Source organism: Rosa rugosa, chromosome 3 (assembly GCF_958449725.1).
Source record: "Rosa rugosa chromosome 3, drRosRugo1.1, whole genome shotgun sequence".
In the NCBI taxonomy this organism is placed as follows: domain Eukaryota; kingdom Viridiplantae; phylum Streptophyta; class Magnoliopsida; order Rosales; family Rosaceae; genus Rosa; species Rosa rugosa.
In genome coordinates this window covers 52,247,649-52,273,866 of record NC_084822.1, presented here as the reverse complement: position 1 = coordinate 52,273,866, position 26,218 = coordinate 52,247,649, and the positions used below count along the sequence as shown (strand labels likewise).

Below are 26,218 nucleotides of genomic sequence, written 5' to 3'. Positions count from 1 at the left end.
AACCTTATTGCAAAGTGAAAGAACTATGAATAATGCTAGTAAGAGTTTTCATATTCTGCTCCGATCGTTCCCTCTATAAACAAAAATTCTACGTCTTTCTTTTTTCAAAGGCTAGTAGCTTGTCAATCTGAATGTCACTTGTGTAACGAGTTATTTGATCCTGGTGTACCTGGCTCTACATCCACATAAGCTTCAGTTTTGCAGTTGAATCATGCCTTGTGATGTTTAATTCTATGCCGGAGGTCACATAACTCACATTGTAGCAAGTACCAAGCCACATTCTCAGATTAATACGAGGGAAGCCAAAGAATCCTCTACTCATCAGGGTTTCATGATATCATATTTACGAACCCAGAACATGACCAGCAACAGACAATCATTTTAACTACTTCCCAGACTCTTCCTGGACTTGACCATCTGCAAAGAGAACAGGTACCATTAGCTCATTTGAACGTTTAAAGAATCTAGTAACTGCATAAATGCAAAGTCAAATGTGAAAAACCCACCGGCAAGAGTGATTGCCAAGTTTGCTTGAGCATCTGCCTCAGAATTTAGCTCCTTTACAGGAATACAAGAACTTGTCAGAATGTTATAAGCAGCCCCAATGGCAGTAAACTTGTCAGATATGAAGGCAAATAGTATATGCATGCAATTAACAAGATTATCCACAAAAAGTACCATAGAGGAGACAAACAGAATCAACTTCTCTCACCCTAAGAACATGACTGATCTTGAAGGAGACAAATCCATCCTTCAGTTTCTTCACCTCTTCATACAAAGTAGACAAGTTCTGGTTTTTCACCTGCCATAAACCCTGAACCTGTGCCAGTAACCTTTATCAGTTGTATATATATATATATACATTATATCAAAGAGATTGTTTTAACCTGAGATGCCATCTCAGTACACCAACTAATATTGTTAGCAGAGGTCCAGGGCTTCATGAAAACCATTTAAAAACAGAAAAAGTATAGAAAGACAATAATTGATGACCATGAATCAGAGATGACACAAACTGCTTGAGAAGCAGAAAATATCGACATAACCAACCTGCATACAGACGAGTTTGGAGTCACCTTGAACAAAAATCCTGGAAAAACCTTTTTTAAGCGCATATTTTAACCCTAACATAACAGCTCGGTACTCAGCAGCATTACTGGTTGCAACACCCAGACCTTCACGTAGTTTACAGATCTAAAAGAAGTACATGGTCAGGGCTTTAAAAGAATCAAAAGGAACTGAAATAAATCCCAAAGGTAAAATTCATACCAAGGTTCCATCATCTGCTCGCAGTACAGCTCCAGCACCAGCTACTCCAGGATTTCCTTTTGATGCACCATCAAATTGAAGAGTACAGCCCTACAATTGTAGCATGGACACATTAGTCTTTTGCTCCCTTTTCCTTCTTTGTTTTTTTTTTTTTTTTTTTTGGTGGGTGGGGGGGGGGGGGGGGGGGTGGTTGTTCTACAACACATTTTCTTATTATGGTAATACTGAAAGTGACTGAGAACTCCTTCACCCCTGATTGATACAAATGTGAGACAAATACGGGGGAGGGAAGCACTCAAGTCAAATGCTGTCCTTTTTTTCAGCATATTTTGCTTCAGAATGAAATAGAAACGACCTTTACAGATACCAAGGGCAACGTAGATGAAGCGAAAAAAAATGGGGATGGCCTAGGGGATGATTTAAAAAAAAAACTAGTTTTTCTTTTTCCAACCATCACCTGGACTTGAACTTACACGGCCAGAAGGGGGAACTTCAACTTCAGCCTTTTTCTTGGCCTGCTTTCTGGAAGGAGTATCTGATACAGAAGTTGAACCAATTACTTCCTACAAAACATTAGAAATTGTGTAAACTAAACGCAGCCATATGAAAGTCCATCCGACACATGTGAAGGAACATACTCATATATAGTAATACTATAATCAACCAACAACAGCACAGCAATAAGTTGTAGCCACATCATATACATAAATAAACTTAAAGATTGAAAAGGGATAAACAAAGATACAACACAGAGACGCAACAGAACTAACAATGCCAAAGAACACAGTAAAAATATTTCACTACATAGTCAGGAATGCATGGTTCTTTACTTTCTTCAACGACAGCATTCAAGTTCAGCAGCTGTTATGATTCCAAACTCACCACATTTTCTGATTCAGCCTCTTGGTGGGATCTCTTCTTGGCTGCTGCAGTCTTGTCAGACGTTTCGCCTTTTGAAGATGCTAGCTGGATCCTAAAATGCCAAAGAAATTACATCACATTAAACCCGAAACCCTAAACAAGAACTCCTCTTTGCTCAGAACGAAACATTTCTCATCCGAAAAAGCTAGCAAGCAGTCGAATCTTACTCCAAGAGGACAGTCCACAAGCTTGCCAAAAAGCAAGCTCATCTTTCATATCTGCAGCTGAAATAGTGTAAAGCGCATTCTGAAGTCCACAGGAAGCAAGATATTGCTCATCCTTCTTAGGCATAGAGTACACACTAATAGGAGGATCACATATCTAACACACCCAATTCAAACAAAAAAAAAAAAAAAGATTACCAATTTACCCAATTCAATTCTATCACTCAAACACAAATGAGAAAAGAGTAAAATTTTCAGGGTTTAGGGTTTAGTAAATTACCGAAGAGCCTTGCTCAGCTCTTATAGACACCGACGACATTTCCTTTGCGGACTACATAGAATGCGTCCTTTTCCGGGTCCATAACTCGTTCGGGTGCTGACTTCTTCTTCCGCGGCTCTGAGACGAGTAGAGCTGAGTCCGGAATCTGAAAACCGCCGATTCAAAGCTGATTAGCTTCACCCCAGCGTAGACGTCCAATTTTCGCTTCCAGGGTCCGTACAGAGCACCGGTCCCGAATGAACGACCTGTCGTTCTGAAAATCGCCGCCGTGTAGGATGAGACCTGCGACAAGCAGTTCATTCCACACCGTTTCTGTAGTGACTGGAAAAATGCGGAGGCTTTGAAGGTTTCGGGTTTTCCGGCTTTTGACCCGGCTGTAATCAGTTACCCTTTTTAATGTCCGCTCTTTTTCTGGCCTACACACTAATACGACGTAGAGTCATAGGGCATGGCCAAAATTTGTGCCGTATCATATTCGTTTCGTATTAACTATTAAGTTTGTGGTACACGATAAAAAATTGTTAAAGCTAACGTGTGGAACATATTGAAATTAAAATTAAATCATTAAATTTCGTGTTTATTATTAAAATCTCTATTACGACTCGTTAAGAAAATATGACTTATAGAATCTTATGAACTTAGAGATTATAAGAAACACACATAAATTTTACATAGTTAGAGTTTTTTTTTATTTTAAAAGTTAAGAATTGAAGTTGGTGTCGTGAAAATTAAGAAACGAGTTACGATGAATTAGAGAGGTACATTAAGTGAATTATATGTACTAAATAGATAGAAAAACTCAAACTTACAAGAATACTTTTATCTATACTATTATTATTAAGAGAAGAGGTTTTGTTAGTCAATCTATACTTTTTTTTTTTGAATAAATGGTAATTCCATTGATAATAGCGCATGCCAAAAATGTCATTACATACCCATCCGCTGACACATAACAATGGCCAGACAAGACTTCGTGGGGGAGCCACCGTGATACATAGGATAGACCAACTATATTTGAACTTATCGCCCACTTATAACAGTGAGCCTATAACTATGCCAGACATTTACATAGTTTATAGGCTAAACATAAAGAAAACCCTATATCTTTTCCTTGCCCTTTAGACTAGGGCTTGGAGGTTTACCTGAATACAGAACACTCAGGACATCTTCAGCGGGAACCTTTTTTGCTTTGGGAGGATTTTTATTCTTGGCTCCCAATGGCCTACCTCTCTTCTTCTTTCCCCCAGGCAGCTCAACTTGTAAAGGTATGACCTCTGTAGGCACAAACATACCACATGGTGTCTCCACTAGTCCCAGAGATTTGGCATTGAATTTAGTAGGGAATTCAGGCATTTTCACCTTCTTGGAGGGAGCAATAGGGCTTGTTTTGCCCTCCAGTAAATCAGACATCAAGAATTGCAGCTTTTTTGGAGATGGGAAGGGCCGAACTCTCTTGGTAGGTTGGTCAATTACAACCGATACAGAGGCCAATGTATTGTCGTCATTAGCTTGTGGTTTTTTCTGCATGACGAAGAACAATAGGTTTACGTACCTTACTTGTCTCAGCACCTCCAAAAAGAGATCTTCCCACAGGTGGACGAATGGGGGTGGTAAGTCCTTGGAAGTGAAACAAACCATCCTTGAACTGATTTTCCTGAAACCCTAAAAAGGGACTATTGAGCGCAAGCTTCCTTGCCGCCGGTGTAGGAGCCACCATGACTGCCGGCGCAGTGATTTCAGTCTTGCCGGCGCAGTCAATCTATACTATTATTAAGAGAAGAGGTTTTGTTAGTCAAAATTAAAAAATTGTACCAAAATAACCCTGAAATATTAATAAACTTTCATGCTCATAAAATATAAAGGGATAATATAGTCAAATTACAAGAGAAGCATAAAAATATGAAAAGAAAAATAGATAAACTTATGTATCGAAAAATAGATAAATACATGGGAGAACTACCAACTCCATGAATAGTTATCCACTAAATCCATTTTCTCTGCATAGATAACTATCTGTTTACACAAGGAAAGTTTTTTTTTTTTTTTTTTTTGAAAGGAGGAAAGTTTTTTCTTATACATGCAAAGCATGTAATTGCAGACTAGTGTTTATAATTCTGAATATGGGACCAAACAAATAAACCCCTCAAAAAAGGATAGATGTGTTGAATAACGACGTGTCGTGTGCAGAAGGCGCGAGAGATAAACGACCATTAAATAAATAGGCTGGGAAATTGAAAGTTGAAGAAGGTGAAAAAGGAATCCGAGACGGAATTGATTTGATAATGAGCACCAGTTTGTGTTGCTCTCTGATTCGTTCCTCACCTCTGCTTCCCGAACCCTATCTCTCATGGCCTCTCGCCAAACCTAACCACCACCGCCAGATTCAACCGCCTCTCACGCTCAGAAACCATTCCCGTGCTTCTGCGAGAGTCGTCGCAAGAGCTGTCGCCGACGGCGTTGTGTCTCCGGACGACTTGTCGTTTCAGGAACCGGCGGTGATTGAGACCGAGGAAGAAGGAAATGGAGAGGCTCAGGGAGTCGTCGATGGAGTGGCGGAGAGTGAATCAGAGGATAAGGGTGTGCGTCCGGCGACGAGGTACAAGAAGAAGAAGGAGGATGAGGACGGGTTAGAGAATAGGTTCAAGCTGAGGAACGGAAAGGAGGTAAATTTAATCTCCTCTTTGTTTCCTTTTTTTTTTTACTGTGAGATTGATTTTTACTTTTGAGAAAGTAAAGAATTTGTTTTATTTCCTGTTCATGATGCTGGGTCTTGTAGAGAAATACATTTTGGCTATGGTTAAAATGAAATGTTGGGGTCATATCATTTATTAGAAAAAGTTTTGAAATTTAAAGTAGACAGCAATGGCATTTGTGGTGTTTACATGTTGATCGGTGTTTATAAGTCTGATAGTCTTTTTTGTGTTTCATTGTTGTTCATTTTCCCCAGATTTTTGAAGAAAAAGCCTACATTGTGGGTGTTGAGCACAAACGTAATTCGGCTGATCTATTTGGTGTAGAGGAGTCACTCAAGGAATTGACCCAGCTAGCTGATACTGCTGGACTAATGGTTGTTGGTTCCACATATCAGAAGTGAGTACTTCTCGATGCTTGTAATGCACTTCTTTGCTAGTATATAGCTTTCCAACCTAGCTTGTTGGCAGTTTTCTGAACAGAACTTTACGAATTCCATAGTGCATATAAGATAGCCAGGGGGACCTTCAGAGCTATTGTAACCCATAAAAGTCGCTTGAAGTTTTAGTTTTGATAAGATCCAACTTTGGTGCCATCTATCGTGATCGTTGGTGGCAGGTGTGCTTACCCCATATTCATGTCATTGCTTTGTGAATGCTAGACAAAAATTAACAGCTGCTGTAATACTAATTGCTATAGACATCCCAGCTGGAATATTTATACTTGATCTGATTCTTCAACTCTTATCTGATCCATTCATTAGTCAGTTGATCCTATATATTTTCAAAAGATAGGTGAATATGTTCTGAAGATAAGTTATTCGATTCTTGAAATATGGTTTTGTTCTTGTATTCCGCTACATATTGAGTGGAACTTAACAAAACCATTCTGTTTTCCTATTAGCATATATAATTCTAATTACTGACTGTTGGCCACTTAGCTTATATTGCTTGTGCTCTATGTAATGCAGACTAGTGTCTCCAAATTCACGGACATACATTGGATCTGGCAAGGTTGCAGAAATCAAGAGTGCAATTCATGCATTGGGTGTTGAGACCGTGATATTTGATGATGAGCTCTCAGCAGGGTAAGAAACATAATGGCATTATAGTTGTTTCATACATGTATTTGATTCTGTTGAAATTGATTTCTATGAGTTAAACGATTTTATTTTGCCAATACTGACTCTCCCCTGCCTCCCCTCCCCTGTATCTATTTGTTGTGATGTGTCTGTGGAATTGTACTTGTATGTATAAGAAGATTTTGAACCAGAATCGAATTGTCTTCTCTTGAGCATTGATTTGAGACCTGTTTAGATTTCACCGGCTTAACCCCAATCCTTCTGAAAACTGTACCAGCAGAAATATGTTTATTGTACGCACCCTTCTCCACTCATTATCAACGGGGTCATAGACTTGAAAGCTACATGGATCTTTTTATGATCAGCTTCATTTAAGTTTGTAAGAAATATTACGCTCGGCGTATGATCAGCTGTGATTATGCACATTTTTGTTATCTTGAGAGTCTTTTTCTTTTTCTTTTTTATTCAAGTGTTACTATTCTAGGCAATTACGCAATTTGGAAAAGGCTTTTGGTGGGGATGTTAGAGTCTGTGACCGCACTGCTCTCATTCTTGATATTTTTAACCAGCGGGCGGCAACACATGAAGCAGCTCTACAGGTAATTTATTATTGTTGTTTGATTAGTAGTTTTAATTTTGAATTTCCATTTGAAACTATGTCAACAACTAACTCGTGGTAGTTGGAAATTCTACCTCCTTTTTGGGGTTTTAAGTTGTTCATTACTAAGACCATTATATTCCAGAATTTTCAGAGTGATAATTGTGATGTTTCTAGGTTACATTGGCACAGATGGAATACCAGCTACCTCGACTAACAAAAATGTGGACTCATCTTGAGCGTCAATCAGGAGGTCAAGTGAAGGGTATGGGTGAGAAACAAATTGAAGTGGATAAGCGTATCTTACGTACTCAAGTAAACCCCCATAATCGAATCATCAGTATTCCAATATGTTCTATCTTAATATAGTTCTTTCTATAGCAATATTAGATTGTAGGTTCCGGTCAATGCCAAGTTTCTGTTTTGTTCTTTTCCTTGTCTCAGATATTTTATTTATTTACTTTTCATTAAAATTAGAATTCTCTCTTGAAATTGATTGGCCTGCAAACATGTTTGTGATGCTAGATTGGTGTTCTCAAGAAGGAGCTAGAATCTGTTAGAAAGCATAGAAAGCAGTACCGGAATCAGCGGCTTTCAGTACCAGTACCAGTAGTATCCTTGGTAAGTATATTCGTATTATGCTGGATTCACAATTATATAGATGGTTTCGACCTGTTGTTGATGCTGTACATGTAATGCTTTCGGAAACTAGGTTGGGTACACCAATGCTGGAAAGAGTACTCTCTTAAATCAATTGACTGGAGCCAATGTGCTTGCCGAGGATCAATTATTTGCAACACTAGATCCAACCACAAGAAGGGTTCAGGTAGGTTGATCACAATCAAAGGAATTTCTTATTACAGCACAAGTATGAGTTCTCTACCGTCTAAATAACTGAACAGTAGTGATTTTATCTAGTATCACAAGGTTGCATGTTGCTCAAAAGCTTGATTGGCATGTGGTACCTTCTCTATTTCTACAAGTGACTATGAACTTATTTCAATGGCCTATAGTCCAGATCTTGGGGTTTATGTAATCTCTCATTGATTTATCTGCTACAGCAGAAACATTGGGACTTCATTGATATGCTCTATACTCTATATAGCATCATTTCAATTTTCCCATTAATATGGTAGTCTTGTGCTGAATTTTTAATATTTTATATCTTGAATAATTTGTGGTAAGCTATGTTCTTGTTTCAATTTCTTCCAGATGAAGAACGGGAAAGAATTTCTTCTCACAGATACTGTTGGTTTCATTCAGAAGTTACCGACTACAGTGGTGAGATACTTGCACAATTTATTCATGAATTTACCACCACTTGTGCAGTTTAATTCTGTCCCCTTGTTCATTTTGAAAGTAACTGCACAAGAAAAGGTTTTGATGAATGCCAATCCAATTTCAGAGTCAAACTGATAATTTCTTTCACTTATTTTCTCCAACTGAATCTTATAGGTTGCTGCCTTCAGAGCAACTCTTGAGGAGATATCAGAGTCAGCATTACTGGTGCATGTGGTTGATATCAGGTACAAAGTGGCATCCTATTAAATACACTCATGGTGACAGACATTGAGATCTTATTATATTGCTATCAACTTCAGTCATCCACTGGCTGAGCAACAGATAGAAGCTGTGGACAGAGTTTTGTCAGAACTAGATGTGTCTTCGATACCAAGGTTGATGGTGTGGAACAAGGTACAGTAAATCTGTTTGGTGATTCAGTAACTAAACAATTTATTGCAACTCTATCATCTTATCTGCTGATCGTGCAATAGGGTTTTTTTAAGTCAGATGATCGTTAAATTAGATGGGAAGCGATTCTGTTGATTCCATTTAGCCTACTGGACAAATGCTTTGCATGTTAAGTGTTATCTTAATGATACTCACTATAGTAATGGTATAGGCAATGTACTATCTTTTCATTCCTCTAATCTATACATAAGATTGATGATAGACAGCTATATATTTGCAGATTGATAAGGTGAGCAATCCTGACAGCATCAGAACAGAAGCAGAAAAGAGAGATGATGTTGTTTGCATATCTGCTCTGAGTGGCCAGGGCTTAAATGATTTCTGCAGTGCAATCCAGAAAAAATTGAAGGTACTAATTGTTTCTCTGCCACGTTTTCATACTCTGAGTAACATCTGTGCTCCTATAAGTTAAAAGATAAGAATGTCTTTTGTTTAACAGGACTCTATGGTATGGGTGGAAGCCTTGATCCCATTTGAAAAAGGAGAGCTTCTTAGTACCATACATAAGGTTGGAATGGTGGAGAGAACAGTAAGTATCCAGTGGATGTTGATTATTATCTTTGTTCCTACTATCTTCTCTTCTTCTTCTTTTTTTCTTTTGTGAAGTAAAAACAGAGTATTTCCAAGTTCTAACATTCTCTATATTTATAGGAATATACCGAGCACGGTACACTAATCAAGGCACACGTACCTCTACGGTTTGCAAGGCTACTAACACCATTGAGGCAACTATCCATATCATGATCTTAATTTTCTTCAAGCATTATCAAGTACTGTGTGGAGGTCTTACAAGTTTCATATTTGAATCGATGGCTGTAGATAGAAATTGTAAGTAATTTGTACATATGGTCTCGTGTCTTGTTTCTAATGAGTGTAAGATACTTACAAACTAGTGATGGTCTAATAGATTATCAAGAGTAAGTTTGCAGCATTTCTTTTCAGATTGACTTTTAACCTAATGCATAGCATCTCAAAACACAACTCGCTCCATCTTATTTCGGCAAGAGCAACTATTCTAAGCGCACCTCAATGTTTGAAATCTTGGTCCATGGGGAGTCGGTAGATAGTCCTCGACGCAAGGTAATTGTACTGCTCTGGGCCTTTGAAACAATTTTCTTGATTTCATACTAGTGTAATGGGTGGTGGTACTTGCGAATTTGCCAATTGGTTTTCCGACTTTTGAAAATCATAAAATAAATTGTGTTAAGATTTGAGTTTTGTTAGTTCGGGTGACAAGAATTCGGTTTTGGATAAATTTTTTTTGGGAAAAGTTCATGAGTTGGTTCTCACAGGGTTGGAAAAGCAAACGACATCTTACGATGTGTTTAACCACACTTGAAGATATACCGTTAGCCACGAATTGCATGAATTTGGGCATAGGCACCATTAGCCTCACTAAACATGGTCATCGATAGCTTGCACCATTGAAACTTTCAAACACCGATACAAAATCAGCAATGTGACACCAATATCTGTCAGAATGTGTTCACCAAATACGCGGTTTCATATTGTTGTGTTGTCGTCTTTGCCATCTAGTGTAAAAATGAAGCTGCAATGCTTTGAAGTTAAAATTTAAAGCTATTCCAGTTTTGTAAGTTCAACACTGGCATTTCACTAAAGAAAGAAGTCACCTTCCCATATGTAAAGGTTGATAAATTCATAAAATGAATGAATGGTTTTCAATTGTGGCACATTAGTGACGTGGAGAAGATTCTGGCCTAAGAAAGAATGTCATAGAAATTAGTACATGGAGCAGGTAATACCAGAAAGGCAGAACACGAATACTTTGACATAGTCTTGCCTCTTGTTATCCACATTAGGTATATCAGAGAGGATTTGGTAGAAGAGTGGTTTGATTGGTTCCATTAAGCTCTATAAATTGCCATGGCTCAAAGTAGTATGCCAGACACTCAAACTTGGACTCAAAAATTCTTGAATATATTCAATGGCACGCTTCAAAGTAACTTGTTTAGCTCTTGTGGCAATGACATTGGTCTATTTGACCACACTCTGCGTAGCTCACCCGGTCGGTTTCAACTTTGGCTGGGGATGGGGTAGTCCTGGTGGAAATGGCGGTCACGGTGGAAACAGTGGCAATGGTGGAGGAGGGTACCCTGGTCTTTTTCCGGAATACTATCAGTTCTCATGCCCTCAAGCTAATGATATTGTCATGTCTGTGTTGCACAAGGCCATTGCAAACAATCCAAGAGTGGCTGCCTCTTTGCTTAGGCTTCACTTCCATGACTGCTTTGTTCAGGTCTATATTAGTCATGTTCACTATGATTTGCTGGTTCTACTAGCTAGTAGTACTGCTTGTTATACTTAACCGCATACTATATGGCTAAATTATGAATTTCTTTTGACAGGGTTGTGATGCATCTGTGCTACTGGACGACAGCGCGACAATTTCGAGTGAAAAGAATTCTGGCCCAAACAAGAACTCACTTAGAGGGTTTGAAGTGATAGATGAGATCAAGGCCAAGTTAGAAGAAGCTTGCCCTCGGACTGTTTCTTGTGCTGACATTCTTGCTCTTTCTGCTAGAGGCTCCACTGTACTAGTAAGCAGCATTTCATTGATTAAGCCTGAGTTAATTTTAATTTACTTGGTCATCCATTTTACTGACTAAGCAAGCTTGAATGAACAGAGTGGTGGACCAAATTGGGTGTTACCACTAGGAAGAAGGGACTCGACGACTGCAAGTTTAACTGGCTCAAACAGAAACATTCCTGCACCAAATTCCAGTCTCCCAACCCTCTTAAACTTCTTCCAGCGTCAAGGCCTCGATGAAGTTGACCTTGTTGCACTATCAGGTACTGAAATTTTTTTTAAGTGATTCATTTTTTGAACCTCGCCGCAGACTTAATCTTGTTCCTTTTTGCCATTAATATTTTGTTAATGCAGGAGGGCATACTATTGGGATTGCAAGGTGCGTGACATTCAAGCAGAGGCTGTACAACCAAAATGGGAACGACCGACCCGACTCGACTCTTGAAAGATCCTACTACTTTGGTTTGAAATCGGTTTGCCCTAGTTCAGGTGGTGACAACAACATAAGCCCCTTGGACTTCTCTTCCCCTGCAAGATTTGACAATACCTACTTCAAGCTCATACTTTTGGGAAAAGGACTTCTTACTTCGGACCAAGTGCTTCTCACCGGAAATGTGAGGAAGACAATGGAGCTGGTCAAGAGCTTTTCGGATGATGAGGGCCTCTTCTTCCAGCACTTTGCTAAGTCCATGGTTAAGATGGGGAACATTAGGCCTCTCACTGGACTTAAGGGTCAAGTTAGGAAGAATTGTCGCCGAGTTAATTAAGTACTTTAACTGAGAAGCACTAGCTTCTTAATTTTTATGTGCTGAATAATTCAGAACTGTTAACTTGGTGTGATCTATAGCCTTCAATTCCTGTAAACAAATGGCTTTGACAATGAATGTTTTCTACAAATTACTTTGGTTAATTACTTTGGTAAGCCTTTAATTAACTTTAGCAAGCTGCAGAACAATTCCACAAGCACTTTTCCAGTTTTTCACTTTCGGCTTTCGGCTTTCTTTCCTCTCACGTAAAAAAGCTAAGCACATTATAGTCCAAAAGTTAAACTCATCCTAATTCCTAAATGAAATAAAGTTAAACACGACTTTAATCATTGTTCCTTTTCTCTCTTGGTGGTTATGCAGTTTCTGGAATCAGGAACATGCACACAAAGTATAATTCTTTTCTTTTATCCCTTCAGAATATGACTACCTTTTCACGTGTATGAACTCTTGAGGAGCAAATACCAAAGTTTACCTTTGGTTCCTCTTTTATCCCATTTTTTTCCTCCTCTTTTCCAATTAGTTTCAATAATCCTTCATCTTGCTGATTACACTGAGCACCCAAATGTCCTAAATTCATAATTAGACCTTCAGCATGGATGGAATTAGACAATAAACACATAATATTTAAAATCGTGTACTCCAAAATATTATAGTCGAAGGTAACTCTCAGCTTATCATTAATTGTGTTAATGGCTCCGGCTGTGTTCTTTGGATATTCTCGGACACTCGATGAGAGATGAGCAGTTTGAGGATCTTAATGTTTTTTTTAAGTGCTTTCGTATTTTGACTATTTGGGTCGGGTTGCCTTAGAGCTGGGTTACCGGATCACTTACTATTCAGTGCTTTCTTTTTATGTTTATTTTCCTTGTTTAATTGTTTCACCTCAAAAACCTCAGCGTCAATGGAAAGCCCAACAAGCGTGGGTAACTTTTTAAGGAGTGTGTAGGCGTGTGGGGTAGAGTCGTTGAGAGCCCACAGTTATCTAACATCAACTACCCTCAACCCTGAAGCTCTCTCAGTAATTAAATACTCTCAAAGACTAAAGATCCCAGATTTGATCTAAATACATGAAATCAAAACCAGAGTGAGTAAGAAAGAAAGACGGAACTCGATCACTCTTGTCGATGGCGAAGCAGGCCAACAATGCGTGGATTATGCAGAAGAAGAAATGGTCTCTGGTGGTTCTGGCATTGTTTTCTCTCTCCACCGCTATGGTTTTCTTCATGAGAACCGCGTTTGATTCCTGCAACGCAAATAGTAGCGGCAGTCGTTTTGAAGATGATAATAGAGCCGCAGCCGAGGCGGTGAGAGTTGTCCGGAACGACGCCGGACCGAGCCCTCTGCGGTTCATGAAGTCGAAGCTGGTTCTGTTGGTCTCACACGAGCTCTCTCTTTCCGGTAACAAATTCGTTTTATCAATTTTTTTGCTTTTTCTTCTTTTGAAAAAAGATGAAGAAATTTTTGATTTTATGGAAAAAAAAAAAAAAAAAAATCAGGGGGTCCTTTGTTGTTGATGGAGCTGGCGTTCTTGTTGAGAGGGGTGGGATCGGAGGTTGTTTGGATAACAAGCCAAAAGCCACCGGAATCCGACGAGGTGATTTACAGTTTGGAGAATAAAATGCTGGACCGAGGAGTACAGGTATTCATTTTATGTTGCTTCATCTTCGATTTTTGTAGGTGATCTTATGTTTCTAGAATTCAGTATCTCACTGCAAGTCTGTGCTTTTTGTGGTGTGACATTGCTGCTGAAACTGCCACAAATATTGGTTTTGTTGACACTACGTGATCTAAAGTCGTAAATGTGAATGAGTACAAGTTCTGTGGAATGTTTGAATTTTGAGTTTTTTTTTTTTTTTCTCATGTATTAGACTATTAGTATTTTTTGTTATAGTGGATTGTGGAACTGTAGCTTGCATTCTGCTCTAGTGCTCTGTCATTAAGATGTATGGTTATCAATTTATCATGAAACAAAGCTTGGAAATTAAACCTTCGGTTGTAATACTTTTGCTGATGGTAAGTGTGCCTGTGATGCACATTGGAGCCTGTTAGATCTGCTTAGAATAAGTTATAAAGAGTTGATGCCTCCAGCTGTAGTTGAGAGGTTTTTGGATTCTAAGTTTCTAAATGATTATTTGCGGTCACAATCTAACTGCCCGTTCTAATGCTCTTGATGGTGTTTTATATGAGGGAAGGCAAAGCTTTGTTTTTGTGTCCTTATGCTGTTGGCCTTCTACTTATGAATTTCCCAATACTTGGTAGGTCCTCTCTGCAAAGGGTCAAAAGGCTATAGATACAGCTCTTAAGGCAGATTTGGTCATTTTAAATACTGCTGTTGCTGGAAAATGGCTGGATGCTGTTCTCAGGGAAAACGTTCCTCATGTTCTTCCTAAGGTGTTGTGGTGGATTCATGAAATGCGAGGGCATTATTTCAATGTGGAGTATGTTAAGCACCTCCCTTTTGTTGCAGGTGCCATGATTGATTCACACACAACAGCAGAATATTGGAAAAATAGGACTCGGGAACGTTTAGGGTAAGAAGAATCATGTGATATGTAAAAACTACATGCACCATAGTTTGTTCCACCATCAGTCTTATTCTAGCAACCATAAAATTGTAATGTGGAACTTGATAATATTTTTCTTTTTGTTTTACAGGATTAAAATGCCTAAAACCTATGTTGTGCACCTTGGAAATAGCAAGGAGCTAATGGAAGTTGCAGAAGATAGTGTATCCAGGAGGGTTCTCCGTGAACATGTCCGAGAGTCTCTTGGAGTGCGGAATGAAGATCTACTCTTTGCCATCATAAACAGTATGCTTCCTTTGTCACTATATAAGTTTCTACTTGTATGTACTTTAATTATAGTGGTAGATTATAGTTTGAATCCTTGCTACTAAAACCTCCCGATTCCTATTCAATTTCATCTGATATAGTAGCAGCTTTAGAAAATAACATAACTTGACCCATATCCTAATAACTTAAATACTTTTGGGTTGAGGTAAACTAACAACCCTAATCACTTCTTCTCTTCCCAAACTTCATACTTTCATTCGGCGAAAGATTTCTTTTGTTGTCTGAAGCTGTAGTCCTGTTCACTTCTCTGTTTTTCCATGCACTACTCTGTTTTGGATGCATCTGCATTTGACTTTTATATTCTGAATAATATGTGTGATTTAACTGTAGGTGTTTCACGTGGGAAAGGTCAGGATCTATTTCTTCGCGCTTTTCATGAAAGTCTGCAATTCGTCAAGGAGAAGAAATTGCAAGTGCCATCTATGCATGCAGTAATAGTGGGAAGTGACATGGATAAGCAGACTAAATTTGAAACGGAACTGCGAAACTTTGTGATAGAAAAGAAGCTTCAGGATTGTGTTCACTTTGTGAACAAAACCCTGACTGTGGCTCCTTATCTGGCTTCTATTGACGTTCTTGTTCAAAATTCTCAGGTAGGTTGCACCCAAGTCAGCAACTTTTGTAGGAGATGTTATCTTGCTGGATAGTTTTTATTTGAAAATTTCAGGGAATAAATATTAGGTATCTCAGTTGTGTTGTGTATCATGGATGGAGCTTAACTTTATAATCATGTGTAGGCTCGAGGAGAGTGCTTTGGAAGGATAACTATTGAAGCAATGGCCTTTCAGCTACCTGTACTGGTATGTCCTTGACTTCGTCTTCCAATGTATGATGTACCTGTCTATTACTGTGCAAAAATCATGCTTATGTTCTGTAGTTGTCTTATGAATGTCCTTTGTTTGGTAGATTACATTAACAGGGTCCAACTAATTTGTTTTCCTTTTGTTAATCACTCCAGGGCACAGCAGCTGGGGGAACCATGGAGATTGTAGTGAATGGCTCAACCGGACTGCTGCATCCTGTTGGTAAAGAAGGTGTGGCATCGCTGACAAATAACATCATAAAATTGGCCACACATGTAGAAAGGAGATTGACAATGGGCAAGAAGGGACACGAGAGAGTGAAGGAAAGATTTCTGGAACCGCACATGGTGCAAAGGATCGCTTTAGTTTTAAGGGAGGTGTTGCAGAAAGCAAAGAGCCACGCCAATTCCTAATTTGCAGGAGCCCAAAAATGTTTGCCCCACCACCGATCCTTGACAGAAGGATGTGCCTCATACTTTTGTAAGTCATTTGTATCATATGTAGCAAGATATGGTAAATAGAGAAAGTGATATGGATACCAGCAAGTCAAGTCTGGTCATTTGAGTTGCTAAATGTTTATTCATCAATGGTATACATACAGTTTTGCAAATGTAAAAATCTGTCTCACTCAATCGTATTCAATTTTCTCTTTATGGTTGATGTCAGCCTCCTTCGTTGCACTAGTCGTCCTCTTGGTTAATTTGTACATCACCATTCTCGCTATCTTGTAGAACCAGAAAGTACTGACCAGCTGCAGTCCAACTGCCATTCCCTGGAGATCAGACAATTCATTCAACGTCGCGAAATTATTTTGAGGCCTCGTTGATAGTTCCACTGTTTATAATACTAACCTTAATGATGAAAGGATTGTGAGCAGATAGTGTTACATAAGCGAGATAAGGTCCGCCTCCCATCCTTGCAACCGAGAATATAGCTGCAAATGAAATCTATACACACAAACATGGAAAACGATATTATAGTAGATTCTGTTTCTGCTACAATACGAAAGATTATAACATTGTGGAATTCTCAAACAGCATACATCTGCTGCTAAGTTTAGGTCGGTGTCCTTGTAACCAAGTTCTTTGAGAATCTCCCTCAAGTGGAGGAAAGGGCTAGAGACCTCTGTTATCCACAATGCTGCTACCATCTCTGACCCACACTATTGAACCCAACAAAATCTACTATTAGTGGTGAAAAAATAAAAATAAAAATAAAAACAAAAGGCTGATGCAAAATTAACTGAGTTATACGAAGTGTTCCCATAGTGATAACTAATTGTATATAGTGGTAGACATAGTTAAATGGGCAATGATATAGGGCCTCAATGAGGCCTAAGATTTGTGGCCTCAAATCCTAGGTGTCATGCCATGTAAGCAAATACAATTTTTTTTTAAATTCCACATAATATATCTTGCCACATCATACTATTGCAACACCAACTTTACCCTTTTATATTTCCTTTTAGATGTTAGGGGGTGAATCAATTACATTAATGAATTTAATTAGGTGATGAAAAAAATATCAGCTATTAATTATGTACTAATTTAAGAGATATGTCTACAAATTATTTGACCAATATTTTCTTCATTTAATTAAATTCTTTCCCATAATTTCTCTTTCCAAATAGCATTAATATATTGAATTAGGTGTCAAGAAATAGGCATTAAATTTTCTTTCCAAATATTGATTAATTTCATCCAAAAAAATAGCATTAGTAAATTGAATTTGGAAAATACGTGGTCTAAATTAAGAGGTAAGAAAAAATTCCATGTTAGTACCGGTCATTAATTACCATCTACAATCTAAATATTAGGGAAAAAACAAACAAAAAATAATAAACTCAATTTCAATGTTTAAACCCTAGCTACATAAAGAGAAAAAAAATGAACAAAAGAATATATAATAATCATATGAATATGTATTTTTCACATTATATTTTCAAAATTTGCAGGAACCCAATAAAGGTTGAATTTATATACATGTGTTATGCAAAGTTCGAATATATGTATGTGCAAATCTATTGATTGAATTACATGAAATTTTTTCTATTCTTAATTGAAGAAAAAAAAAATTGTTGTTTAAATTGAAGCATGAGTGTAATGAAAAGGAAAAATGAAAAAAAAAACTAAAATATTTTTTTTTTAGAAAAAAACCAAACTAATTTAGGGTCATTAGATTTTGAAAGGATAAAATGGTATTTTTCTCAAGAATTACATAACATGATTTGATAAATAAGTGACGTGTATAGGTGACATGACATGACACCTAAGATTGAGGCCATAAATCTTAGGCCTCATTGAGGCCACAAATCATTTTCCTAGTTAAATATACATTAGCTCCCCATGGAGTTGTCTTTTGCAAAAGGGAGTTAAGTACCATTACATTGAGTTAGTAGTCTATCGCTATCAAAAATAAATGTAATTAATTTGCTAGAGTTCCTAGATTTTCACCTCATTAAACACCCATGTACTTGTTCCAAGCTAGGATTAAAAATGGCAATCAAGTTGGGGAACAAGGTAAAATACTAACCCTTTGGTATGCAAGGCCTGCTACAATTCCAATAATGCTAACCAAATGGTGGAAGAAATTGTCAAGACTGAATTGCTTGTCAAAAAGGCAACAGATGAGATCATAGATGAGATAAGAAAGGCTCACTGCTAGTGCTTTCATCTGCTCCACGTACCATCCAAAAACCTCCAAAGTTAATTAAGCTAACCAAGCTCATAAGCACACCATTAAAAATACTAATTAATATTCACGAAACTAAACTGAAAAACCTGCTGAGGAGAAGATTGAGCAGCCAGAGGACAAACTGGGCATCTCCAGTCTTCGACAGAGAGTGAAGCTAGGGTTACAGCAATGGTTGCATGGATTGTCGAAACAAGGCGGTTGCAGAATCCAAAGGATCTCTTTGGACACATTTTTCTGATGAATAGAAATGCTGTTGTCCATGAAATAACTCCCAATACTACAAGACTTGTAAGTCCATGCCCTTCCATCTTTCTTTCTTCTAGTTTCTTCTTCACTGAAGCTTATAAACTGGTTTTCTGGGGTTGTTTCAAATCAATGAGCTAGCTATAGAGGGAGAAAACGAGAGGAGAGAGAGAGAGGTCATGTTCAATTCGTTTATAGTTGAACCTCATTTAATTTCGGAGCTGGATGTGGGTGGGGAACTGGGGAAGTAGGTTAGTTGTACCATCAAGGTATAGACCAACTTTAAAGTACTAATCTATACTATTATTAAGAGAAGAGACTTTGTTAGCCAAAATCTAAAATTTTGACAAAATTGACCCTAAAAGATTATTAAACTTTGAGAATTAATTAAATCACAAGGATAATTAAGACATTTACAAAATGTATTTTTATTAAAAAAATTTGAAAAAAAAATATTCACAACCCACTTTTCTCTCTCCCATTTTCTTTTCTCTGCAATAACCAACTTTTTTCTTTTTTATTTTCTGAAAAAAAAAAGAATAACTTGTGGAAAACTGCTAGTATATCTAATAACTAGCCGGAAACAAGAATTAATTGATTTATTTGCAGTATTCCGTTTGAAATTTGGATCACGCATGTTTGCTGACATGAACAGATATCATCAACTTTGTTTATTTGTTGATAAAATCGTCGAGTGTTGTGACCTGGAGTATTTTTGTTTCAGAATACTAGTAAAGAATGTTGGTCAGATTCTTTTTTCTCTTTTCTTGGTCAATTCTCAACATAATACACTAGTAAAGAAGCACACGTATTTTTTTTTTCATTAAAAAGGGGGGAATTTAACTTTGGACCTCCATCGATATTTTATAGAAGAAAAAAAGTTCATCGCTTAGAATAAATTAGTTACTAGAAATACATGTAGTTTCTTCTTCTATTTTGTTCTGAAATTAATTTTCATTTATTCTAAACAAATCAATAGGCGAAAGATAGGGTAGTCCAATATTAGGGGGGAATTTAACTTTGGACCTCCATCGATATTTTATAGAAGAAAAAAAGTTCATCGCTTAGAATAAATTAGTTACTAGAAATACATGTAGTTTCTTCTTCTATTTTGTTCTGAAATTAATTTTCATTTATTCTAAACAAATCAATAGGCGAAAGATAGGGTAGTCCAATATTAATTGTCGAGGAATGCTAGCAATTTTTCCCTCAAACATTTCCCTTTCTACCTTCCCCATTCATTGCTTGCCATGTGTATTCCATTATCTAAAAAAATTAAATAATTAATACAATTAAAATACAAGTTTTCACTTCCCCTCTTTACCCTTATTTAATTTCACATGCATTTAATTAAGTAATTAATTTCAGTTTCTTCAACTTTTTTTTTTCCTTTTGTGAATCCTTTTTATTTACAAGTTATATTACTCTTGTGGGCTTACGTACGTATTTACATTAGAAATACGTACATATATATTTAAGAACATATTTCAAATTTTTGGCAAAAAAAAAAAAAGGGAAATTTTATTCGCACATCCCTAAATACTTAATACACACCTCTTACTTAATAAACCACCCATTTGATTTCTTATTTTATCATTTTATTAAAGGGATCTTGACCAAATGCCTAAATTTGAGTTAATATGAACCCACTTACTCTAGTAAGAGATTAATGAGCCCACTTACCCAATTTAAGGGCAAAATTACAATTTGATCTTACATCAATTAATAAAGGGAAAATTTCAAGAAGAGTATATGAAGTATCGGTCATTCTAACCTTTCGTGAATCAACTTTCGAAACTATCAAAACGGTACATCAAATTCAAATTTCTACCCAATTTGAGTACATGCCGTTACGAACTCCGTTAACTTTATGTAATTATTCATTTGTTAAAGGGTAATATAGTATTTTTACCTTTTCTTCTCTCTCTCTCACCCTCTCCGACACTCTCTGACTTTGGCTTTCTCTCTCTCTCTCTCTTCCTTCTCAAGTTCCTGGGCTTTGTCTCTTGGTTCTCTCCTTCATTGCTAGCAGAGCGATGGAAACCAATTCCCCATCATCTTTTTCACCTCCCTCGCCCAAATCTAGGGTTAGCGCTCTTCCAATTTCCCTAACCACTCATTTACAAACCCATAATCCCTATTCACTCCCCTCCTCTTCTTCTTCTTCTTCTTATTCTGCATCAATTTCATCCCCACAGCTTCAACCTTCAACCACATTCCTAATCTTGATCAATTATACTCCAAACTCTGCAACGACGTCGTTCCCAAATCGGAGACAGCCTCCAAGTGGTTCCTCACCACCTTCTCCATCTAAGACATCGTAGTTACTGCACCAGCGATTGGCTTCTCAATCAGACCCAGAAAAGCTCCGATGACCACAAAGCTCTCATCTTTCTGCCCAACTACATAGCTCGACAGTTCCTCACCACCTTCTTCCTCTATGCTGCGACTACCGCATCTCCTCCACTTCCAAATCCACACCTACCAAACCAAACTACCCTATGTAGGATTGGTTGACTTGCTGGCTCCTTGATAGATCGGATTGGGGAGATCGCGGTGGCTGTCGGTAAGGTGAGGGAGATCGCGGAGGTTGGCTGGGATTGGTTCGCTAATTGCAGGCCCGGTCGGCGAGGTGGTGTGCTATTGCAGATTCGGAGGCGGTCTGATGGGGACGAGGTCGGGGCGGCGTGGCGTGGCTCGGATCAGATTGTTCCGATCTGGGTTGGCTCGTTTGCCTACGATCTGGGTATGGATCCAATTTATAGGGTTGCTGCCTCCTCGAGGCGTGATGTGGCTGCCAGAAAGTTGATGGTGGCGGTCCAGCTGAAGTGGTGTGGTGGTTGCGGTCAGTACGAGGGAGGGAGAGAGGGTGCTCAATTTAGTTGAGTTTTTTTTTGTTTTTTTTCATCATCCTTGAAAAGACAGATTTACCCTCAGAAATTTGACAGAAAACATATTAATTAATGGAGCATGTAACGGCATACACCAAACTTAGGTCGAGATTTGAAATTCATGTACCATTTTGATAGTTTCGAAAGTTGATTCACGAAAGGTTAGAATGACCGATACATCATGTACTGTTCTTGAAATTTTCCCATTAATAAATTACAAATCTATCATTCTGCCACTAAAACCACATCTCTCTATCCCCAATCCAAATCCCAGATCCCCCTCTCTTCTCTCTCTCTCTCTCCTTCGATCTGTCCTCCCCCCGATTTGGCGGTAGTCATCGTCCGATGAAATTCCGACTGGCGTCAGAGAATCAGATATCGCCGTTTTTCACTATAGAGCTCGACGACTTCCCACAAGCCTCACATGGCGCGTCGCCTTCGCTCGGCCAGCTTTTGAAGCACGTCGGAGATGTCCGCAAGGAGGCCACCGGAGACGGCGGCGAGGCTCTGCTGCACCGTCACCAGGTTCTTGAGATGAGTGACGAGAGTCTTGACAACCCGAGGTCGCTTCCGTTCAACTCTGGAAAGGGACTAGGTGTCTTGGCGTTGCTTGAGCTGATGATGAATGGCAACCAAATTCCCAAATCCCAAAGATTTGTGTGCCCACTTACCCAATTTAAAGGTAGAAATACAATTTTAGGTTCAACTCATTTATTAAATTACAATGTGCTACTATCTATCTCTCCTACCCTAACAGCAACGACGCTGTCTCTCTCTCTCACGACGACGAGGGCTTGGTCGCCGGAATAGTGCCCGTCATCATCTCTGAAAATCCCTATGATAATTCTCTTTTGTCTCCGGTTTCGACTCCGGTTTGATCCTCACCAGCGAAAATTCTCAATCCAATGGAACCACAAAGCCACTTCCTACTCCCCCACTCCACCTCGTCGGAGTTATCAGATTCATCACCGAAGTCAATGACGTCAGTCACGCTCGGCAGAGTAATGGCCTCTCTCCTCTCCACCCGCCCCCAAAAGCTACATGACGCCATTTCGCGACTCTCTCCTCTTCCTCGACAACTCCACCGGCCATGTCTCCGTCTCAGGCTCGCTGGACAACTCCCTCCGCTTCCTCTACCAGTACCTAAACGACGCCGCTCGGAGAAACGAGCCTCTCGATGAAATTCTCATCCCTATGCTCAATAATGTACACAATTCCATTTCTTTTGCATTGTTCATAATCCAGATTGCTGCTAAATTCGTATTCTTGATAAACTCAGTCATTGAGGAACAAGGACTTGAAGCACGGCGGCCAAGCTATGGTGGTTTTGAATAGGCTATTTCAAGACGGTTTCTTTTCGAAGCTATTGCCATGGCTCTGGTAAGAGTGATTTCGACGAAGGATGATCGGTTTATTGTGCTTGGCTGCTGTACTTTTACACGTGTTGTATTGGAGTATGACAGCTGTGTTACGAAGGATGATCGGTTTATTGCCATGGCTCTGGTAAGAGTGATTTCGACGAAGGAGGATCGGTTTATTGTGCTTGGCTGCTGTACTTTTACACGTGTTGTATTGGAGTATGACAGCTCTGTTACTTAGTTTCCGATGACTGGTAACAAAACCTAAGTTTTTGAAGCAAAAAGAAGTTTTTTGAATATTTAAATATGTTAGTGGTGGGTAGCAGATGGGTTAGGGGTGAGGTTGGAGTCTTTGTTCCATGTTCTTGTATATATTTGATACTTTGGCAGTGTAATCTTGGTCTTTAGTGAGTGGCAGTATATACTATCCACTATTGCTGTATTAGTTTTATTTCATGGCAATGGTTTATGGATCACTAAGAGCAAGTTCACCGGGCTTGTTCTTGCCCGGGCACCACGTCAAAAGGAGGCTGGGGGGGAGGATTTTGCCACTGTTCATCCTTCCACCGGATCTGGGGCAAGACTACAGGGGGAGGCCCAGGGCACCATGGTGACTGAGCCCGTGACCCAGGCTGCCAGGCTGGCCCAAGAAGAAGAGAAGAGGGGAGACGCGTGTAGCCGAAGACGTGAAGCCCAACTGCTTGTCTTCTAGCGGTGACAGGACAGCAGGCGCGTTGGGTGCCACGATTTTGTCGTCTAGTGGCGTGGGGGTGCAGTGGGGGTGCGACGTGGCGTGTAGCAGTTGGGCTACTTTGCAGTTTGAATGCAACGGTCCACAGATCTGGACCGTTGATTTTGAGCCTTAAAGGGATCTGACGGCTTCCATTCTGGTAGAAGAGATTTAAAAAAAATAAAATAAAAATAACCGTTAGATTACAACGGTAACAAAAAAAATATAACCACAATTTCCTATAAATACCTCACCTCCTATTTTACTTCTCACACCAAAAAAATCATCTTTCTTCTTCAAAATTTTTTGTTCCTTCTCCTCATAGCTTTCATACTCTACAATTTTTTGATTCCAATATGAGTGTACGAGGCAATACGATTGTCCAACCCGTAGGAGATCCAAGTATTGACGGGACACGTTGGCAGACTATTGAAGACATTCAATTGTGCAAGTCTTGGAGGGCTGTTAGCCAAGATCCGGCAAAGGGTACGGAACGAAGAAAAGATGATCTATGGATAGAGGTACGCCAACACTATGCCGAACATTGGGATGGATATGTCCGATCATTGCAAGCTTTTCAAGGGAGGTGGAAAACCTTGAAAGTCGAACTTTATGTTTGGCATTGTGCGTTAAGGCAAGCGAAGCTTTGGTACAAGAGTGGTGCGAATATGATTGATGAGGTATGAATTTGTAGTGTAACACGAATATTAATTTTTATGATTCTTTTAGTGTATATTAAAATTTAATTAGTTGATACATCTTACTTTAAATTATTAGTTGAAATATTTTGTTGATAATTATACTTTAAATTATTAGTTGATATATTAAAATTTAGTTGATAATTATACTTCAAATTAGTACTTCATAATCATACTTTAGACTTCGGAAATTCTACAATGCTCCGAGCATACCATGCTTGGGCACGTCAGCATCTTATGGGCCGTTGGATATATGCTCCTTAATCTAATGGTCGAGAATACTGACCGGGTGACCTGCTTACTATTTTATATAGTTGAAAAAGTTACTGTGTAGGCAAGAGTTATTTCATTGTCGGGCATGAGTGTTGCAATCGAGGGGAGAGGGGCTTGGTCTTGCTCTTTGCTGCTTGCTCGTCGTTGTTCGCCGGCCTCTGGGCCTCGGCGTATTGGGTCCAATATTTCGCGACGGTGGGGAACGGCGTCAGGAGCTGCTTGTAGATCGGCGCCGCCTCCGAGATCGGCAAACGGCGGGCCTGATTGGCGTGGTGGCTGACCATTGTATTTGGGATTATGGTGAGGTATAGGTTGGTTCAGGAATTTCTACTGCATCAAACTTGTAACAGTGAGCTGCTCTAACTCTCTTATTTTGTGTTGCTTATGTTGTGAATATTTTACACTCCCTTAATCCCGATGCCAACCAAAACTGAGAGAAACAGAGCTTCTGTTGTTGTTGTTGTTGTTGTTCTATGTTTCTTACCAAATCTTTTTTATATCACTTGCCCCATGTCTCTCCATTGATTCTCGCCTTGTCTTGAATCCGTTTTCTTTTCTTCGTTTTGGGTTAGGGTTTCGTTGGGGCTGTTCGATTTTTCCCTCAAATTGCAGGCTTTGCTTACATTTGGGTCCTGATGGTTGAAGAATTTAGAGTTGGGAAGATGGTTGAGGATGTTAGAGTTGAGAAGATGATGGTTGAAGACGGTAGAGTTGACAGGATGGTTGAATATGATGGAGTTAAGGAGAAGGTGGATGAGGCCAAAGCATTCGAATCGAGTATGATGGGTGAAGATGATCAAGATTATGATTATGATTTTTGTGTGGGTGATATTGTGTGGGTTAAAACCAAAATAAACACATGGTGGCCTGCTAGAATTCATGATCCTGCAGATGCATCAAAGTACGGAGGAATTGAAAGTGACCAAGAAGACTGTCTGCTAGTTGGGTACTTTGGGATGGGTCATGTTGCTTGGTGCCGTCGATACCAACTGAAGCCTTTCCCCAGTATTTCGAGCAGATTTCAGGGCAGAGCAAGGCTAGAATTTTCATTAAAGCTGTAGAGAAAGCTCTTGAAGAGTTTGGTCGCCGTGTCAAATTGAATATGACTTGTGCCTGTGTTTTGAAAGAAGATCGACTTTCAGTTCATTATGCTGCATCTAAGGAAGGAGTTTTGGTTTCTGACCGCAACTCCAGTGAACTCGGTGAATTTTCAGTTACTCGTTTTGATTCTGCAAAGTTCCTTGCACATCTGAAAAATCTAGCACATCTTTTTATAGTATGATTACTGTGTTCTGTTTGAAAACACAGGTGTATATTCAACTGTTTGTTGTATCATGCTTGGATCTTCTCATTACTAATTATAAATCTATATGCCATTGCTTGTTCTTTTGGAAGCTATTCATCTTTCTTGTCATACAAAATTATGACCTTTTATCTCTAAGCCACATGATAAGACACTACAAATGTGTGGCACTTTTGCTTAATGCACCATACCTGTTGGATAACTTTGTTTCCAATATGTGAAATTGGTGGCAAGGCTGAGCCAAATATATGCTACAAGCAAGGGAGACCTATTGTCTACAATATTGCAAACTTTGGGGTATG

General features: G+C 38.9%; 6 protein-coding genes across 6 annotated transcripts; 4 read left to right on the top strand and 2 right to left on the bottom strand.

Annotated features, from left to right (window-relative positions):
• Window positions 1-13: 13 nt before the first annotated feature.
• Window positions 14-3,073, bottom strand: LOC133741113 (uncharacterized). Its single transcript, XM_062169060.1, has 9 exons — window positions 2,635-3,073; window positions 2,358-2,511; window positions 2,100-2,242; window positions 1,743-1,832; window positions 1,270-1,359; window positions 1,051-1,194; window positions 713-820; window positions 507-558; window positions 14-417 (listed from the first exon to the last, which is right to left on the bottom strand). Exons 3-9 carry the CDS (start codon window positions 2,115-2,117, stop codon window positions 386-388), a joined length of 534 nt encoding a protein of 177 aa, XP_062025044.1. The 5' UTR covers window positions 2,118-2,242; window positions 2,358-2,511; window positions 2,635-3,073; the 3' UTR covers window positions 14-385.
• A 1,787-nt stretch (window positions 3,074-4,860) lies between these two features.
• On the top strand, window positions 4,861-9,687 carry LOC133739648 (uncharacterized). Its single transcript, XM_062167429.1, has 13 exons — window positions 4,861-5,297; window positions 5,582-5,724; window positions 6,296-6,412; window positions 6,891-7,005; window positions 7,182-7,319; window positions 7,530-7,625; window positions 7,717-7,830; window positions 8,217-8,285; window positions 8,460-8,530; window positions 8,606-8,699; window positions 8,977-9,105; window positions 9,196-9,285; window positions 9,408-9,687. The coding sequence occupies exons 1-13, from the start codon at window positions 4,917-4,919 to the stop codon at window positions 9,498-9,500; spliced, it is 1,650 nt and encodes a 549-aa protein (XP_062023413.1). The 5' UTR covers window positions 4,861-4,916; the 3' UTR covers window positions 9,501-9,687.
• A 760-nt stretch (window positions 9,688-10,447) lies between these two features.
• Window positions 10,448-12,204, top strand: LOC133739649 (peroxidase 9). The gene is made up of 4 exons (XM_062167430.1): window positions 10,448-11,013; window positions 11,123-11,314; window positions 11,402-11,567; window positions 11,659-12,204. The coding sequence occupies exons 1-4, from the start codon at window positions 10,702-10,704 to the stop codon at window positions 12,069-12,071; spliced, it is 1,083 nt and encodes a 360-aa protein (XP_062023414.1). The 5' UTR covers window positions 10,448-10,701; the 3' UTR covers window positions 12,072-12,204.
• Window positions 12,205-13,041: 837 nt separating this feature from the next.
• LOC133740149 (uncharacterized) lies at window positions 13,042-16,379 on the top strand. Its single transcript, XM_062168067.1, has 7 exons — window positions 13,042-13,469; window positions 13,568-13,710; window positions 14,331-14,602; window positions 14,727-14,881; window positions 15,254-15,516; window positions 15,661-15,723; window positions 15,882-16,379. The coding sequence occupies exons 1-7, from the start codon at window positions 13,196-13,198 to the stop codon at window positions 16,137-16,139; spliced, it is 1,428 nt and encodes a 475-aa protein (XP_062024051.1). The 5' UTR covers window positions 13,042-13,195; the 3' UTR covers window positions 16,140-16,379.
• Window positions 16,355-18,888, bottom strand: LOC133740150 (uncharacterized). Its single transcript, XM_062168068.1, has 5 exons — window positions 18,507-18,888; window positions 18,259-18,399; window positions 16,769-16,888; window positions 16,578-16,673; window positions 16,355-16,498 (listed from the first exon to the last, which is right to left on the bottom strand). The coding sequence occupies exons 1-5, from the start codon at window positions 18,726-18,728 to the stop codon at window positions 16,355-16,357; spliced, it is 723 nt and encodes a 240-aa protein (XP_062024052.1). The 5' UTR covers window positions 18,729-18,888.
• A 5,816-nt stretch (window positions 18,889-24,704) lies between these two features.
• LOC133739615 (PWWP domain-containing protein 3-like) lies at window positions 24,705-26,015 on the top strand. The gene is made up of 2 exons (XM_062167396.1): window positions 24,705-24,918; window positions 25,186-26,015. Exon 2 carries the CDS (start codon window positions 25,249-25,251, stop codon window positions 25,672-25,674), a length of 426 nt encoding a protein of 141 aa, XP_062023380.1. The 5' UTR covers window positions 24,705-24,918; window positions 25,186-25,248; the 3' UTR covers window positions 25,675-26,015.
• The last annotated feature ends 203 nt before the right edge of the window (window positions 26,016-26,218 follow it).

Coding starts and splice junctions, on each gene's coding strand:
- LOC133740149 (XM_062168067.1), top strand. CDS start 13,196: ATGGCGAAGCAGGCCAACAATGCGTGGATTATGCAGAAGAAGAAATGG. Junction 14,603..14,726: donor AGGACTCGGGAACGTTTAGG/GTAAGAAGAATC, acceptor TTTGTTTTACAG/GATTAAAATGCCTAAAACCT. Junction 15,517..15,660: donor TTCTTGTTCAAAATTCTCAG/GTAGGTTGCACC, acceptor AATCATGTGTAG/GCTCGAGGAGAGTGCTTTGG.
- LOC133739648 (XM_062167429.1), top strand. CDS start 4,917: ATGAGCACCAGTTTGTGTTGCTCTCTGATTCGTTCCTCACCTCTGCTT. Junction 7,006..7,181: donor CACATGAAGCAGCTCTACAG/GTAATTTATTAT, acceptor TGATGTTTCTAG/GTTACATTGGCACAGATGGA. Junction 7,626..7,716: donor CAGTACCAGTAGTATCCTTG/GTAAGTATATTC, acceptor TTCGGAAACTAG/GTTGGGTACACCAATGCTGG.
- LOC133739615 (XM_062167396.1), top strand. CDS start 25,249: ATGGTTGAAGAATTTAGAGTTGGGAAGATGGTTGAGGATGTTAGAGTT.
- LOC133740150 (XM_062168068.1), bottom strand. CDS start 18,728: ATGGAAGGGCATGGACTTACAAGTCTTGTAGTATTGGGAGTTATTTCA. Junction 16,889..18,258: donor CAGGCCTTGCATACCAAAGG/GTTAGTATTTTA, acceptor TGGGTTCAATAG/TGTGGGTCAGAGATGGTAGC. Junction 16,499..16,577: donor ACAATCCTTTCATCATTAAG/GTTAGTATTATA, acceptor TCTGATCTCCAG/GGAATGGCAGTTGGACTGCA.
- LOC133741113 (XM_062169060.1), bottom strand. Junction 1,195..1,269: donor GAGCAGATGATGGAACCTTG/GTATGAATTTTA, acceptor TACTTCTTTTAG/ATCTGTAAACTACGTGAAGG. Junction 559..712: donor AGATCAGTCATGTTCTTAGG/GTGAGAGAAGTT, acceptor ATTCCTGTAAAG/GAGCTAAATTCTGAGGCAGA.
- LOC133739649 (XM_062167430.1), top strand. CDS start 10,702: ATGGCACGCTTCAAAGTAACTTGTTTAGCTCTTGTGGCAATGACATTG. Junction 11,014..11,122: donor TCCATGACTGCTTTGTTCAG/GTCTATATTAGT, acceptor TTCTTTTGACAG/GGTTGTGATGCATCTGTGCT. Junction 11,568..11,658: donor TGACCTTGTTGCACTATCAG/GTACTGAAATTT, acceptor TTGTTAATGCAG/GAGGGCATACTATTGGGATT.